The sequence below is a fragment of the Sinohyriopsis cumingii genome, chromosome 10, assembly GCF_028554795.1.
Source record: "Sinohyriopsis cumingii isolate HCF-2022 chromosome 10, ASM2855479v2, whole genome shotgun sequence".
NCBI classification, from domain to species: Eukaryota; Metazoa; Mollusca; class Bivalvia; order Unionida; family Unionidae; genus Sinohyriopsis; species Sinohyriopsis cumingii.
The window spans coordinates 62,456,524-62,475,420 of record NC_142970.1 but is presented as its reverse complement, the minus strand read 5'-3'; the positions used below and the strand labels follow the sequence as shown (position 1 = coordinate 62,475,420).

The 18,897-nt window shown below is 35.1% G+C and overlaps 1 protein-coding gene across 2 annotated transcripts in view; it reads left to right on the top strand.

The window, feature by feature from the left end:
* The window catches only part of LOC149790245 (hyccin-like), a 156,830-nt gene extending 139,511 nt beyond the window's left edge, over positions 1 to 17,319 (top strand). For both annotated transcript variants that reach the window (XM_089972270.1, XM_089972271.1), the window contains exons 11-12: positions 5,324 to 5,477; positions 9,651 to 17,319. In XM_089972270.1, the coding sequence (XP_089828396.1) occupies positions 5,324 to 5,477; positions 9,651 to 10,177 (681 nt within the window). In that variant the 3' untranslated portion in view covers positions 10,178 to 17,319. The remainder of the gene's footprint in view (positions 1 to 5,323; positions 5,478 to 9,650) is intronic.
* Positions 17,320 to 18,897: the final 1,578 nt, after the last annotated feature.

Genomic DNA, 18,897 nt, shown 5'->3' with positions numbered 1-18,897 from the left:
AATTTTGTTGTAAACTCTGAAACTATTAATTAACAAGGGACTAATGTAAAAAGTGGGTCAGCTTCATGTGTGCTGAATTTTTTTCCATATTACAGCATTGTTAGAAACAGCAGAATATTTGTGCAAGATGTATTTTGTTAAGTTGTAGAACCAGCACTTGTACTGTCACCACATATTCCATTTAAATAATAATATCATTATTTCTGCATATTCCTATCAGTATTTTCCCAGTGGTATTAATTTTCTGATCTGATGTTGTTCGTTTCTTGTGCAACTTTTACACATCAAGAATTCTCACAGTATCATTAAAAAAACAATGTAATCTGTACCAAATTGAGTTGTTTGAGAAGAAATTCTTTTTTTTAACCAAAAAATCACTGAAGCTATGAATTCTGGTATGACAGTCTCACATTAAATAACATTTGAAGTAGCTATGATAGTAATTTAGGATGCAACTGTACTAATTTCACCTTTGGTATATGCAAATCTTGAATTGATGGAGGAACATGGCTCCCCAAAAAAACACATCAATTTTAGAACCTGTTCATTGACTATGAATGAAGTATATAATCCGAGTCCAGCTGAATTGTTAGAAAAACTTTAATTCTTTTGACAACATTGTAATTAGCTGTCAAATATGGAGTAAGCCTGTGGTCTTTCTGCTATCCCAACCAAGACCCCACCACAACCATGTGACCATGTCCAATGACATCACAGTAATAATTGCTAAACAACTAGAGATGACATCTCTTTTGAGTATTTTAATTTCAGTAGAGCCTTAACAGAGTGGAACAGTAAGAAAGAGTGACAGATATTTAAGTGTTAGGTAGATATTTAACAATGACTATTCCTCCCGCCACCACTCCCTCACGGGAGGTCACACACACAAAACTTTGAGTAAATCCTGAAATCCTGGCAGCATCCCTGCAGGGGAGATAACTTGACTTTGATTTTATTGGTCTCTGGTTATCCCATGGTATTACTGTTACATGAACATTATCTTACAGTGTGTCCAGTCAGCGTGGTTGAAAAAGGCTTACAAGCATTGAGAGTTGTTGAAGGACTCACTGCAGATATGAAAGAAAGAGAACCATACTATAAATCAGTGAAGATGAAATAGAGTATATATGGGTTTGACTGTCCCTGATTGGTTGATAATGAAAGTAAGATTTTAGTAAAAAGAATCTTTTGAGAGCTTGTCCTACATGTAAATGAAAAAAAGTGAGGGACATTGTTTTATTAATATAATTTCCATCCCTTTACAGACCTGAGTTTGGACAACTCATCACTGAAATCAGCAGTTGATTCTTTGGTGCAGTATTGAAAGCACACATTTCAAATTTGTGTAGGTCCAGAAAATGGTGCAGCTGTTATGGTTTTCTTTTCACAAAAGCTGTCGTCATAGATGTGTCTATACTAATACAAATTTGATCTTGAGCACTCAAAATTTTAAGTTATTGAATTTTAATATCATGGTGTTTGCAGAGGTTTACAGTGGGAACTGAATTAGTACAGCGAGTCCTGAATTCTTGAGTTTTGTGCAGAAACGTGGAATCCAAGCAGAATACATCCAGAAATGCAGAGGTTTTCAACCTTGGATTTAGTCTCCTCATTGCATTTCACATTGATATGCATATTTGAAGACAATTTGTATAGTAGTAGGAAAAGTAAGCAACACATTTAGATACATATCATAAACAAGACAAATAGTATGTGGGGGGACAAGATCATAAGAACAGGCTGGAATGGAGAAGTATAATAAAAACAGTAATGAGTAGAGGTCTGCCTCTTTTTTTTTGTGTGCAACATTATTTTCTCAGCTTCAGTAAGAAATTACGTCAAAGGGAAGACAATAAAGGGTGTACAGTTAACTAAACCATTGTGAATTTAGCTGCTTAAAAGATGTATCATATTGATTTTAACCTTCTGGTTATATCTCTTCTGATCTGTTTCTGTCCATTCTGGTGATTATGTCCACTGAATCACTATGGTTGGAATTTTTGGGGGCAAGTTTGGCAGATTATGATTACAGGCATACACTGTACTTCTGCCTGAGAGATATGAATAATTTTATTTCTTGTTTTGTTGATTCTGGGTGTTGCTCATTTCAAATGTATCATTGAAAAAACATTGATGCATTCTCATACTTTGTTAAAAATATTTATTACAGATGCATATCTCCAGGTATCGATGAATATAGCTTCAATAAGTTATAACTGTTCTAGTTGGAACAATGAATGTTGTTAGAGAAACTTTAAGTTAGCTAAAATGTAAACTTTTCAGCAGTGTTTGATGCAGGATAGCTTAAGACTTCTCCGTCTCATATGCTCACCATGAAAAATCCATTTGTACCAACTGATGATGACTTTTTGGTAACTGTCAGAAAGGCATAATAGACAATATTCAAAGGTCTACAAAAATTACTAGAGTCAAAATTTATAAACTTGTACAGCTGTGGCAAAAATGATGGACTAGTACCTTTGCTGCTGTTGCCACATTGGATTAGTTGGTTGATTTAGTTTGGTCTGTTTGTTTGTTGAGGGTTTAACAATATATTAGGTGGAGGAAGAACCCCAAAAGACCACCAACCCACATTGGTTGATTTGTGACAAAAACTCTGTGAGATGTGCAAGTGATATAAAAGCAAGCACCTTAGTACACTTGGGCACATGGAGCCTCTGTTGATTTGATGTTTATCTCCAACAGCTAAAGTCATTTAAACATGAGATCTCAAGTTTCGGTAGATCATTATGACCTTTACACCATTTTCAGATGAAGACTATATATGGCAGCCAGTTTTACTGCTGAAGAAAATCCAAGTACTTCTGAGACACCAAACACCACTTAATATGTAGAACCACTCACCTTCCACAAGTAACTGGCAACATTCTCATTTACATATAGGAGGCAAGTAATCACATGACAAGCATCTTGTACCACTCGGCCATGGAAGCCCCTCAGATATTTATCACGAGACAAGCATCTTATACCACTCGGCCATGAAAGCCCATCAGGCCATAGGTATAAGTCTCATATGATAATGAAAAACTAGAAGTGGGAAACAGAACCAGTGACAACTGAATTGAAAGTGCAGAATGTTACTGCTAGGCCATCAGTGATGATGATGCTGTTGACAATACAGTTAACTGCAATGACATTGATTTTTCAAGTACTCTGGGAAAAATGATTCCTTGACTTTTATCCTTATTTTTAAATCTAATTAATGATATAAAAATGTTTGACTTGCTATATTTCTTTTTTTTTTTAAAAAACTTTATATTAGTCTTACAACAGGGCATAAAAATAAGCCATTGGTAATGAAAATAAATGTTCTTACAAGAAGTTATATAGTATAAAAGTAGGCAGAAATAATGCAACATTACTTCCACAGCCATTAATGGTTTTTTTCTAACAAATCATGTATTATAAGTTTACCAAAACATTTATTGAAAAAAATAATAACAAGGAATCATAGCATCTGACCACACATTTAAAGCAATACAAGATTTAACTATTATTCTAATTAAAAGCAGCATGCCCGAGAACAAAGAAAAATAGCAAAACATAGTGATCACTTTAGTAAACACACAGTTTAGTAAGGATACAAATTCATGATGTCTATATTAGAATAGAAATCCCTATTATAAAATCTGTATTCATGGACGTTAAATTAGTAGGTATTAAGGGACTGATCAATGACATCTACAGATAATAAGCCACCATGAAAAATTATGATTTCACAGTATCAGAGACATACATGGCTGACAGACAAACAAACAAAAGGACAAAAGATTGATTACAATGAATGAATGCAAATAAAAATATGCAGTAGATTATATGATCTATAAGAATTCAGTGGATTACCTCCAGCCAGCTTACGTCTCCAACCCAAATATTAAAATCGCTTCTACTGCCCACTAACCCATAGCCAGAAATTACATTTAAAAAATATGCTTCTGTAGGGGACAGTGTTTTTCGATGAAAACATATCCGACAGTGGATCATAATTTTTTTTAATTGCTTCTGTTGTGGATTGGTTGAATTTGAAAGTGCCTTCCCCCAGGGGGGTATATGTTTTACTGGAACAGCCCTAACACATTTGCTGTGTACAGTCAGACTGGAACAATGTGTATAGAAAAGTGTGTTAGTCAGTACTATTTTACCTCTAAATTCAAGTATCCATCCATGCTGTAATCAGAGTACCAAGAACTAAAGCCTGATCTCATTCAAAAGGCTTCACTTACATTACTTGGAAACAGACAATTCCAAAGTCATCCACTTGAAGCTTCATTCAACGAGACTGGATATTTCTGATGTAATGGCTGGCTGAAAGATATTATTCATGCATATTGCATGAATGGTCCTATATAAGGTTGAATTAGCCACTGACTACAACACCATAATGCAAACTGACGTGCAACACTTAGTTGTTTGCAAATGAACATAACAGCTAACCAGGTCAGGATTTTTATTGATTTTAACTTTGATTTCTCATCTGTCAGCAAATCTGAATGCTTCAGGAGCCCAAAAAATGAAGTAAATAAGACCCTAGCTAAAAAAGAATAAACCAAATAAGGATGTAAAGAACACAAAAACTAGAAGAATTCTCACATTTCAATAACACTTGAAAACAAATTTTCCAAATATGATCGGGATAGAGGAAAAATGTGTTCAACTTTTTTAAATTTCCCTGATTTATCAAACATCTCTAGTGTCCTGTACCATGGTACAACAAAATTAAAGGTTGATTTCACTTCATTCATATTAGTCGTAAGTCTTGTTATAGTGAAAACAAAGACCATTTAAGACTACTGGACATTTTATTCAGATCAGTAAAGAGAGGAAACTGCATTGTTTCAAAATAATGACTTTTGTCATTTATTAAAACTCATACATATAACTATGGTTTTGTATGGAATTTGATGTTCCTCACAACAGCTCAACAATTCAGACCTGTTTATTTGCTTGTTGGACCTGGGTCCCTCAGAGGGTGACAGGTCCTGGACCTGCCACCCACTAACACTATTTTCATGCCTGGATTAAGTCAGTGGCTTATGTTTCATGATCCATTCATCAACTTTTTCTTGTAGCTTAGTTCATTAGACACTATTACTACAGAGTGATGTAACTTGATATGTAATTCACATCATGAAACATACAAAACCATTTAAACAACAAAGTGTTCTAATGCAGCCATACTGTTATTTGAGGTTTTCTTGCTCATTATCTTTTGAGTGCACAGAAATAAGCAAAAATTTTAATATGAAAACTCAGAATATATGAATAGAGACAGTATATTAAATCACACAATCTGTCCTTGCAGGTGACCAATGCCATTCGTAACTCACTCAGAGACAAGTCGGGAGGCCAGCCTGAAGATGGGCCTATTGGTTTGGCCCTATCCCCTGCTACATCATATTACACCTTATCCAAAACTGCCATCACGAATGCTTCATTCAGGGCCAAGAAGCTGCCTGGTAAGTTGCAATGATATGTTTTATTATCTCTCCCATTACCATGTATTCCATTACTATTGTATACCACAATGCCGGGCCTATTGGTCTGGCCCTATCTTCGACTACATCATAATACACCCTATCCAAAACTGCCATCACAAAGCTGCCTGGTATGTTGCAATATGTTGTTATCTCCCATTACTATGCATTCCATTGTTGTAATCTCCTTTTACCTTCCACCCTTTTGTAGTTGTGCCCCTTGAGGAATGGCGTATTGTTCTGGTCTTATTTCCCACTACATCATACTATGTTCTATCAAACAATTCTGTCCATAATGCTTCATTTAAGGCAGGAGGCTATTTGGTGAGTTGCAACAATACGCTATGTCCATCTACACTGTGCTCTGTTAAAGTACTTTTCCTTGATGATGGCCTATCGGTCTGGCCCTATCCGATGCTAGATTATTACAATACTCTGTGTCCAAATCTATCATCGCTGACACTTCATTCAGGGTCAAGAAGATGCCTGCTGAGTTGCAACAATATGTCTCTGTTTACCCATCACTCCATTAGAGTTATATCCCTTTATGATTTGGTCTGTATGTCTGGCTCTGCCCTCTCCTACATTATTGTATTACTTTCTATCTATCTACACTGCCGTTACCAGTGCATAATTGAGCATTGGTGGTTTCCAGCAATACATTGTTATCTCCCTTTATGATGCATTCTATTACAGTTATGTCCCATAGTGCATTAGTTGATCTTGCCCTATCGTTTGCTACATTTTACTATACTGTGAACTCTATCACTCAGCTACACTCAATGGCCCTTATTGTCCAGTCTTGTCCTTTGCTATGTCATGTTACATTCTGTCCAAAACATTTGTCAAAAATACCTCTTCAAGGTCAAAGAAGCTGCCTTGTGAATTGCAACATTATATTTATCATCGTCTTTGATCCTGACCTGAAAATATTGATGTGATATGTTGACGTATCTAAAGGTCTAATGCTTCATTTATAAATGGAAAAACGGCTACCATTGGAGTTGCAGTAAAACTATCTTTACATTGCACCTGCATCCATTGTATTTTATCCCTGTGCTTTTCAATGTCCATTCCTAATGAAGCAGTTCATCTCTCTTTTTCTGACTCTGTATTCAGTGCCTCATTTAAAACTGCTAGAACTCCTGCCTCCTTAACGCAAAAGTTTGTCTTATAGTTTTAGATGACCTTAATTGCTCATTCCTTGTTTCAACTTTGCCATCACTGAAATCTACTTTAGGGCCAAAGATTTGTATATATTTATCAACATTTATCAATATCACATAGCACTGACATTATTTTCTAAAGATAACTGGACATGTGCTTTTGGACAAGACAGATCAATGAACAGTTTTGTAGTATTGCAGGTAAAGATGTTTGAAGACAACTTTTCCAAAAAATAATTAAGCAGACTAATTATTGATCTCACAGGGTTCTTGCAGTCTTTGACAGTTTGGGAAAAATGAGGTAGCATTTTCAAGGCCTTGAAAGTTTGGGAAAATCGAGCAGATTACCCTGAGGTCTTTAAAAGTCTTTGAAAATTGAAATAAACCCAAACATTTCAGTTTCTTTCCATAATCACAAAGACAGTTGTCCAAGGTTGTTAGATTTGGATATAGTCGAGATTTCCTAATTTCTTTCTTTTGATTATTCATAATCTGAATTTCATCATTAAGCAGTATTTTGCATTCGTTGTTTTCTCATATAACAAAACCTGTATACAAAATGTTAGCAAAAATAGGTCTTGGAAATCTATGTTTGTGGTCTTTGAAAGTTGGGGGAAAGGTCTTTGAATTTATCATTTAGAAGTCTGCAAGAACCCTATCTCAGGTTAAGACTTGTCAATAAGTAGCATGCTTAAAAGGTATATGGTTTTGGTGCTTATGCCTTTCATTAAAACAATAAATTCACTGAGTGAGGATAAAGCTGATTTACAATATTTTCGTGGGTTTTGAATGCCCATTTAAAGTCATTACAAATTATACAATTATATTGTATACCAGGTACAATAACAACAGGCCTCTGCTAAACCATATGTATGATTATCTGATGGAGGCCTTCACATTCAATTTTGTAACAGTTGGGATGGTCCTACATTTTGCATCTTATTATTAATTTCATACTGAGGTATTAGACTAAATCAGCATGAGAAAAATTTGTATCACCGCAGTAATGATGACAGTGATATTGCCACTCTGGCAGTATCACCAACTACTTTCTTCTCCCATTTAGGGAACATATTTCCCTTATGTATGTTATTCAGACTTGTATCTCAATATTTAGGCCTAACCGCTCAGGTGGTCTAGTGGTTAGAGCGTCTGCCTCAGATGCGGGAGGTCGTGGGTTCTATCCCCGGCCGAGTCATACCAAAGACTTACAAAAATGGTACTAACAGCTGCCTTGCTTGGCGCTCAACATTAAGAGGTTAGTGTTAGGACTGGTAAGCCTGGTGTCAGGATAATGTGACTACATGGGACATCATGCTACATGTCTGCGGCATGATGCCCCAGTGCTAGACATCACTATAAACTGCCAAACTGCAGACATCGTAGCGATATGACTGAAAAGTTGTTAAAGCTACGTTAAAAATCCAAATCACCCACACACACACACATATTTAGGCCTAATTCAAATTTGTTCTGGCCTCTCTCTGACCCTTTCATTCTCCTTTTTTATTCTCCACAATGATGACCAGATCTTAAAATAGACCAGGGCTGTATGGATTGGTGTAAACAGTGATGAGGTGCCATACAAAAATGCATAGAAACAAACTCAGGAAAACTCCATCAAGTTCCGTGTAAAATACATATCATTGTCAGTGACTATACTTGCATGTTACCTATTTCTATATGATATTCTGTGTCTCTCATATGTTACCAGTTACACTCTAATATAAAAAAATGTTAAGTTCTGAGGGCAAATTCAGTATAATGATTATATATTGTTTAGCTAGCATTTATATCTCTCACTGCACTTGTGATCATATTTAAAAACTCAGGGATAGATCAGTTTTGTGTGCAGTGTCCATTATCAAACTAGACTGCAAGCTTACCAGCGAGACGTAATTCATGCTTGGATGCAAAAATAAACATAATATATCAAGAAAATCATAATAGGTAAAATGACAATTATTACATTTTTTTTGGTTTAAAGATGCCATGCTCAGTCTTCTGGATATGACTGCTTTGTGATGATTATCGGTATACAGTACTCCCACCCCAACAGTATTCGCGGTCTCAATTTGTGCAAGAAATGTATTATTGAAAAATAAGAATCTCTTCATTTTTGCATGAAAACAGTCATTTTTTGGACAAAACACATTGTATGGAGTATTATGTTGGAACTATAATTTAAAAGGTCACTGCCTGAAAACATTGTCAAATTTCAGAACTTCTTCATACTAAATGTAGTAATGCAGCCATTGTTCACATCCATACAGAATGGGGATTATTACATGCAAGTAGACAGCTACTGCAGTCAAAAGTATATAATTAAAAGAAAAAAAATGTAGGTTTTTCTTTAGAGATGTAAGGAAATATTTCTCTTGTAAAGCATAAACATTGTGTATTGTCACTCATGGTCCCGCCACTCATGACAATACAATGCTTCCAATACTTGCATGAAATATTTCCTTATATCTACTCAAAAGTTGTACATATTCACAGTTTGTGTACTCTTAAAATGTTGGTATTTTCTGTTATTAAAATGGTGGTAAAATTTTGTAACAGCAGGGATAGTTTATCATGAAGTCTGATCCTATCATCAGGCAAGATGGCAGTATTTTTACAGAATTTTATGTCAGTTTTCAAACCTATCATCTGTGTGAGAAGTAACTGACATCCCTTTCTGTCATCCATTTCATAATGCAAGATTGTTATGTTACGTTTTCTGTCATCAATTTCATGATACAAGATTGTTATGTTACCTTTTCTGTCATCCATTTCATGATACAAGATTCTTATGGTACCTTTTCTGTCATCCATTTCATGATACAAGATTGTTATAGTACTGTTTCTGTCATCTATTTCATGATACAAGATTCTTATGGTACCTTTTCTGTCATCCATTTCATGATACAAGATTCTTATGGTACCTTTTCTGTCATCCATTTCATGATACATGATTCTTATGGTACCTTTTCTTTTGCCTGTTTAGATGACATACCAGTGCAACCAGACACAGCAGAGAGTGCATCTAAGCTTCCAACGATAGAGGAAAATGAAGATACTCCTAAACCAAACACAAAATTCAAGGATCGAATACTCGGCAAAAAGGCAGATAAGTCTAAGGTCAAAGAATCCAAACGAGACTCAGAGAGCAGTATACATGGAGCTGGTGTGGTAAATGGAGATACAGTGGACAGTTTTCAAGTTTCAGTTCAAAGGGGTCAATCTCGAACAGTTGTTGATACAATTGAAATGCAAAGTATTACAAAATCCACATCACAAACACGTGATGAGCGTGATCATAGAGATCACAAAGAGCAGTCTTCACATAAAGAAATGTCAAATTCATCTAGTTTGTCTGGAAAGCTAGTTTCGTCTCTCACAAAATCCTCCTCCTCCTCCTCAGGAGGAAAACCCAGTGGTCTTAGTAAAGATAAAACTAATAAATTGATGACGCATCATCGTAACTCCTCTGGTGGCTCTGTCAGCTCAGAAAATTACAGTACAGACTTGTAATTATTATAACTCCTTTGGTGACTGCATCATCACATAAAAAGTACAGTTCAGATGTATAGTCTTGGAATGTTCCATTTCCGCAAAGTATAAAGATAGGGCAGTTGTTGTTTGAAAGTTTTGTATATATCATTTGGAAATATTTTCTTATGCCAAAGGATAAATAAGCTCAGTAGGGCCTTGCTTAATGAAGTTGGCAAAGCCCTACAGTATTCATACCCATGTGTCCATCCATCAGTAAGCTGGTTTCTGCAGTATCGTTTAGAATGGATAATTGGATTTTTGAACCTGGTTTGATAAACATCTTTAGTCTGGTACTGTTGTGGACAGGTTTGACTTTTAGCACCTGTGTTATCATTTAAATGGTTATTGCACCTCATTTCCCTTCCTACTGACCTTTATTTGTGACATTGTGATGGCAGTCTTTGAGTGTCAATTTGTTCATATCTAGGGAGACAGCAGCATTACCAGGAACGGATGTGATGATAGTAGCATTACCAGCAATGGCAGCATCATTCCCTAAACTTTATTTTCTTTATATTGATTGGACAACAGATTTAATCCAACTTATGCAAACATGGTCTTGAGTTTACTAGTGTTATATGGTCTTTCATGGTGGAGGAAATGTGAGAACATGGAGGAAACCATTGACTTTGTCGTCAGTGTAATGATTCTGTGTTTAAAGTTCCTGCACATGGGAGGGTAGATAATATTTTTTGTGTGCAGACATGCCAACTGTTTCGATGTAACATTTGTCTATGTATTGTCTAGAAAATATTTTCTCCCGTGTATGTGTATATATATATATATATATATATATATATATATATATATATATATATATATATATATATATTTGTATATACATATACATCGATACACACAATTTGTCCATGTAAGAAAGTTGTGTAGGATAAGTATATTATTAACACTGTAGATGATGTCATTATGAGCTGTAGTGCATATTTGCAGTGTTTGTAGTGTTTTTGATCATCCAAAGACATGTTTTCATGTTACAAATTCTTGTTTACAACAAAATCGCTGTAAAATGAACTTGTTGTGTTCAATCTAAAGACATATACATTACTAGAACAAAAATTGGTTTTATTATTGCTACATCCATCGTTTCTTCCACTCTCTTTTTATAGCTACATTCATATCATTGATGCACCATCCTTCTTTCCATTACTCTTTTATGATGAGAAATGAGAGAAAAATAATCTGTCTCAAATGTATTGGTGTGGGAAACAGAAATCCCACACTATGGACCATTCACTCTATGAATCAGAAATTATGGGTAAGAATTCTACAAAACCTTGTTTCTGTCCATAAATTCAGACAGTCAGATTAGATATCACCATGCCACACCACTGGATGTATTGAATTTTGTTATTGATTTTTGTTGTTATTCTTACATGAAAAGGATAAATAAGCATACAAGCCACATTTTCAAGTATATTAGCAACAGCTTTCATTTCTGCATTTTTTACCTTGTAATTATTTGGGACTTGTTAAAACATGTCACCCAGCAGAACTCCTTTCACAGGGAAAAAAGTGCTTGACCTGAGTGGAACTTGAACCCTTGTTCTGCAGAATGATATTCTTTGTACCAAACAGGTACCTATGGCACATTCTCTTGCTTTTGGGAGAAATGTCCTCATGTCTCCATCTGCTGCAATGACCCATGATCAAGTCAGTGAAAAATTATCATATCTGAGAAGTCTTGGAATGGCTGATCCATAAGTTGCCACCAGAAGGTACTGAGAAATAGAGAAATATGTGTTCTGTCAAACCCGGACTTGAAGCTGAATATCTGGGCACTTAACTGCAGAAGCTATCCGAGTCATTATTCTTAACAATATTGATACCTTTAAGTTACTTAATACAATGAATTTATATTATTCATGGTTTTTCTCCCAAAAAAGACATTTTTATTAATACTTAAATTCACGGATTGTAGAAGGAACCTTATTACTTCATCAGAAGAAACCTTTTTCATTGGGTTGTTAAATTTTGCATTTGTATCACTGGAATCTGAGAAAATTGATATCCCATGAAATCTGAGAAAATTGATATTCCACCAAAAATGATGAATTCTCAGAAAATACATGAAGTGACATTGTAAACAGTAAATTAATTATACTAATGATGACATGTGATTTACAATTTTAAATTCTATTATAATTGCAGTTGTCCATCGTCAGAAGTCTGTCATTAAAACACTGATAAGAGGAGCCATCTTAAAAAATATTATAATTACAATTATCCCCCATTATATCACTGTCAAGAGCAGCCATATTAAATGCTATGATAACTACAGTTGTTTCCCATGGAAGCACTGTCAAGAGGATCCAGCTTAAAAGATATAATTGTAATTATCGCTCACTATAAAACTTTTAAGAGGATCCATCTTGAAAGATAGTATAATTGTAATTATCCCTTATCATAACACGGTCTAAAGCATTCCTGTTAAATGGTTTTATAAATTCAGTTGTCCCTCATAGAAACACTGTCAAGAGGATCCATCTTTAAAGATATTATGATTGTAATTATCCCTCATTATAACTCTGTGAAGTCGATTCATGTTAAATGCTATTGTAATTGTTCCTAATTATAACACTCTGAAGAGCAGCCATGTTAAATACTGTTACTGTTGCAATTGTCCATCATTTTAACACAGTGAAGAGGATCCTTGTTAAATGATATTATAACTGCAGTTCTCCCCATTATAACTATGAAAAGCATCATTGTCAAATGCTATTAAAATTGCAATTGTCCCTCATTATAACACTGTCAAAGTATCCATGTAATTGTTTTTATAATTGCAATTGTTCCTCATTATAACACTTTCAAAATCATCCATGTTAAATGATATAATTGCACTTATCCCTCATTATAACACTAAAGAGCATCCATGTAAATGATATTACAGTGGTAATTGTCCCTTATTACAACACTGTCAAAAGCATCCATGTTAAATGTTATTACAATTACAATTGTACCTCATTATAACAAGAGGATTCATGAAAGTATACAGTGTTATTTATCAAGTAGCCATATACTGAGGCTAGTAAAGAGCTAAAACTACATTCATCCCAGAGGTGAAATTGCAAACCTTCTTTGTGTTAAATGAATGGTTGCACTAAACAGAGATATATATTATTTTAGTATGATCTTTTCAAGCTGGTATTTTAGTACAGAAAGAATGTTGCTGTTATATATGGTGCCTTTAATATTTTCATCCTAAAATTCATTCTCCATGAAGATTCTCTGGAATGTTATTTTTGGAAAAGAAAAGTATGTCTTACTGATGATAGTGGGCTTAGTTTGTGTCATTTTTATTACAGTAAAATTGTTTATAAAGGACACTCACTGACATTAAAATACAGTCCTTGGTAGATGGTTGTCTTGAATGATTGGGTCGGATTTAGCTGGAGGGATGTATATTTTTATGATGTGAGCTGTATTGAAAAGCAAGAATTTCATGTGCTGTGTGAGTATGGTTGTTGCGTACCTTGTGCCAACTCCATGATAGTCTGATGAAATCTGCAGATGACAGAGCAGCAAGATGGCTATGCCATTAACGTTTGGCCATAAGTTGGCAAATGTGCGATTTTATCATAGAAGAGGCAAGAGTGTGTGACAGCGGAAATAAGGAAAGATACCTTAGCCACATGAAATTCGCTGCATCCAGTTTTACTGTAGGGTGATGAGATCAAACAGCAGATATTTAAGACTGTAGTGACCTGATTTGAATGCCGGCAGAAAGGGAAGACTCATATTCTGTGGTGGTATTTTTCTTAGTAGTTGAAAACTGCTCATAAGTATTACTGCTCATACAAGAATAAGTTATAGACAGTTTAATGTATGCAGCAGGGTTTACTAGAAATCCCACAGTTGAGTCTAGTAGAATTTCTGATTATATAGGAATAACGACTGTACACTTTGCACTATGCAGTAAGGTGTGTCAGAACTCCCACAGTTTGTATTAATAGGATTACTAATCATTGAAGAATAATGAGCATACACAATTTGCTGTAAACAGCAGGGGCTTTTGCAAGTCCCAGATGAATACTTCTGCAAGTCCCACATGAATACTTCTCCAAGTCCCACATGATTACTTCTGAGATTACTGATTATTTTGGAATTACAATCACAGGCATTTGCCTGATCACAACTTTAACCTCAACATCAGATTTTTCCCTCTGACGATTGAATGCTTACAGCAAACCCAATATTATACCTTTATTGAAAAACAGGATTTTACCTGTAATATTTTTCCTGTATGAACATGTATTCCACTTACAGAGGTATATCCACTATGGTGGAATTTTGTCCAAGTTTTGCCTGTTTGTATCAAACAAGACAGTCCATTACATTGATACTCTGAAGAAGATGGTGTTGATATTCTGCGATCTTTTGTTTATAACTTTATTTATTGAATGTTTTCTTGTTTCTCTATATAGGATTACACATGAAAATATTTTAGATTGTAATTTTAAAAAAATCTGCTTGGATACAGGGCATTTTTTTGGTCCTTAGTTGGGGTACATAATTGTTCTGTTTTATTGAAAATATTTTGACATAGTTTTTGTATATTTTTTTATTGCTAAATGTAAACATTGCATTATATAAACTTAAAGCACAATGTAGTATACTCTGCCAAATACTAAAAGTTACCTCCCCTTCCAGATTTTTCTTTAAGCATGGCGTGTTAAAAATTACATTACATTTTTTCCTATCCCTACTAGCTGCTAATAGATGCAATACAAAAAACTGTGTCAGGAGGCTGTCCACTGTATGGATATCTTTCTGAGGAATAAACATGTCAGTCAAAATACCTTACAGTAGGCTCAGCCCACCCAAACCATGTACTGATTGTATGGTGAGAAATACTTACATCACTAGACTGTTGAGATAGCATACACTTTGCCAGTCTCCATTATTGATCAAAGAGCACATAAAAGCAAAGGGTTGCATCAGGTAATGTTATTAACACATCACAGCCAAAGGTTGATTATTCGACCATAACTTCTGCAGACTTTTTCATCACACAGGCCACATAGTGTCCCCTCAGATGTATAATTTATTCTGTATCAGTTTTAATATTAATGAAACATCCAGTTTCTAAACAATTGGTGATATCATAATAAAGTTGTATCATGATATCACAGCTTTTTCTTTCAATACCATTGTGATAATATATTTTTTATAAGCAGTGAGTCATTCTCTACAAGGTGTACTAAGGACATATGCCTGGGCAAGAGAAACTTCATGCATGTTATGTATACAAATTTCTTGTGTGGTTGTACATATTTTTGGCGGGGGTGTCTCTGGATTTTGACATTCATAATAGTGAAAAATTAAATTATTCTAGCGAAAAAGACTTGAAAGTTTCCTTCTGTTTGTTAAAAACAACTTAAGTGTCTTTATGTCTCATTGTGAACTAGGATTTTGTTGACTTCACATGAAGCTACCCATTATCTTTACGTGATTTGTTATTATTCCCATGAAAGCAAAGTGAAAAGGGGTACCCCCTTTTTGCCCGTGCATTAGTTTGTTGCTTTTTTCATTATGACCTGAACGTTCCAGACCTTGTTTAAGCAACATATATGGAAATTGGTGTGTGGATGCATCTTGAAGAATACTTTGGCCATACTAAACTAAGTCACTGTGACCTAATTTGCATGCTTTAGTGACATCATTATTTTCAGCTATATTCATTACACACTAAAAATGCCTTAAATACACCCGAAAATTAGCATGTGGGTACAGCCTGAAATAGTAACCCAGCAAAGCAAAAATTAGGTCAGGACAACCTGATTTGCAGGCTTTATTGACTTTAGTATCTTAAGCTGTTACTTAAAGCTTTAATATCTTGAACCCAGACAGTTTTATGTCTCTACACATTGATGAAAGTAACTTAACCATATGATAATTAGGCCAGCTTGACTTAATTTGCATGTCTGAGTGATATTTTTATTTTCAGCTGTTCATCATTACATCTTCAATGTATTTTACCAAATTTGATGCATACTTATGAAAATATTTATCTATCTGTATGCATCTCAAGAAAAGTATCTCAACCATTTAAAAACTAGATTGATGTGACACATTTTCATCTGTTCATTCATTACACTCTCAGTGTCTTGAACAATACAGTCACATATATTAATGAAATTTAGTACTTGGATCATCTTATGGAGAGTATGTTAACCATTCCAGAATTATATACACTTATAAGAACTTGTCTGAGATGCATTACAAGCAGTGTAACTTTATTATACCGAAACTAAGTCAATGTTTCCCAATTTCGTGTCTTATTGACATCTATATTTTTAGAAATTTGTCGCTTGCACCATTAATATCTTGGACAATATTTCTAAAGATGAGTAACTCGACCATACCACATCTAGGTCAGTATGATAAAATTTTGATGCTGGAGGGCCTTTTTATTTTCAGCTGCCTGCGCATGATATGTTCATTATCTTAGACCCAATTTCAGTGATGATCATAAACACTGCAATATGCATGCATGTCGAGGTGAGTAATCACACCATATCAGAACTAGTTATTGTGACCTAGTTTGCATGTTTGAATGACTTTTGCTTGTTTTGCTATTCATTTATTCAACATCTATTTCACCTGCATTCATGAAAATTGGCATGTGGATGCAACTCAAAGAGGGTGCCTCAACCATACCAAAACTGAGATATAATTTTCATGCTCGAGCGGATTTGAATTTTCATCTATCCATTTATTACGCCCTCAACATCTTGGATCCTATTTCATCTACTCTCATGAAAATTTATATGTGGATGCATCTTAAGGAGAGTAGTTCAGCCATACAAATCTAGGTCACAGAGACATAATTTTCAGGTTGAGTGACGTATTTTCCTCAATACCAGTCTGTACATTGTCGGCTTCGCATAACTTGCTCCAGTTGGTGAGGGAGAGGATTTATGTTTACAAATAAGCACCTTGTTAGTGATGGCGATTGCCTCAATATTTAAATCAGTTAATTATATATGGGCATAGTATGAGCTTTACAGACACACCTGTGCTGTAAATGAATTCTCATTACAAAATAATAAATAATGCAATATTTTCCTCTGTTGTTTGATCAATAAATTTAATTGACTCTAGTTGTCATTGTTGTCTCTCTCCATAGTCTCATTTGAAACACGCATAGAATTTCTATCATTGATATGGAACTCTGGCATATGGGTTTTGCATTTTTCAAATTTGAAATAACAAAAATGTGTTCTTTGCTAATATCATTTTCTTATATCTAGCACATGTGGTCGTCCAAACAGAAGGTTGTTGTTGTTTTGCGTTTAACACCATTTTTCAGGACACGATGGCGGCCAGCATGGATCATTTTCAGATACTATTTTTAGCTGGCCAAACCTATCCCATAGCCGCATCCCGTACGGTCATGCGCATTTGACGTATGGCAACTCGAGTGACCTACACTTCTTACATGAATAGAACAATTGCCATTATAGATCGCCGCAGATAGTATTAAACAATAACGTGCCAGTACACAAGTATAAGAGTTGAACTGCACGTTTTCATCAAGTACTTTTAACAATAAATGAGTATCTATTGCTTTATGTTACTGCATCGTGATTCTCATCTAAACTCCGCACGCCCCCCCCCCCATCCCCCGCTTATGACTGCATAGTAATGAATAAACAAGTTAACTTGTCTAATTAGCAGCAAACAATGAACACCAAAGGCGGCACATCACATAGTAAGCAGATTCCTCAAAGATTTGCTATTTAGTTAATGAATTAAATGGGAATGAATGTGAATCCCAAAACTGCAAAGAAATTTATTCTCTCACCCCCGCCCCTTAGTTTGCTAACTCCATGAAAAATCCATAACTCATCCTGCGATACATTTGCAAAGGCCAGTTGCTACAGTACTATCAGCTATGTGTAACTCGTATGGCTTCTCGGATTGGGCTTGGGTTCTGATTACGCTGGCATTGATAATGCTGTTTTCACCTGCATATATCCATCCACTATGAAATTAATTATATGCAACAAAGAGATTTGTAAGTCCTCATGTTTTCGCGAGTATATAGTCTTGAAGAGTCATCTAAATACACGTAGATTTGTACAAATTGTAATTCTGGTCACATATGAAAATTGTCCCCCAACCCCTTTCCTTTCAGAAATGGATCATACAACTTTGTAAGTCCTATCCAGGACCGCGGACAGAGTAGGACAAATTCCTCGGGACCACAACGGCCAGGGGGTCCACCGTTGTTTCAGTTTGTGATTCACTGGAGCCAATTGGATAATTTTTCCTAGTTCCCACAAATCTTTTCCGCTTCCTTGGTCTTCTCTGGTGTTTTTTGTGCTCATATCTACTTTTCTGTTTTAGGCAGGTTACTGAACTATTGATTTTTAAACACACTTTCTGTGAAAGGTGTACAGATGCAAACCTTTAAACATTTCTTTGAAACTTTCTTCACGAAGATACACTATGTTCATGACAATCGCTTAAAAGTTGCCATACGCTGAATGCGCATGCGTTAAATATCGGAGTGGAAAAGCCCAGATTCGACTTCCTGAAAAAGGTCTATAGACCTTTTTTGTAGACAGTGCTTACATAGTTATTTCCTCTTAGCCGATAGGTGTCAGCAATAGCGTGGCCATTTAGATGTTGATGAAGCCTGGTTACCGAGCATGCAAACTTTGTACTTTTACTAT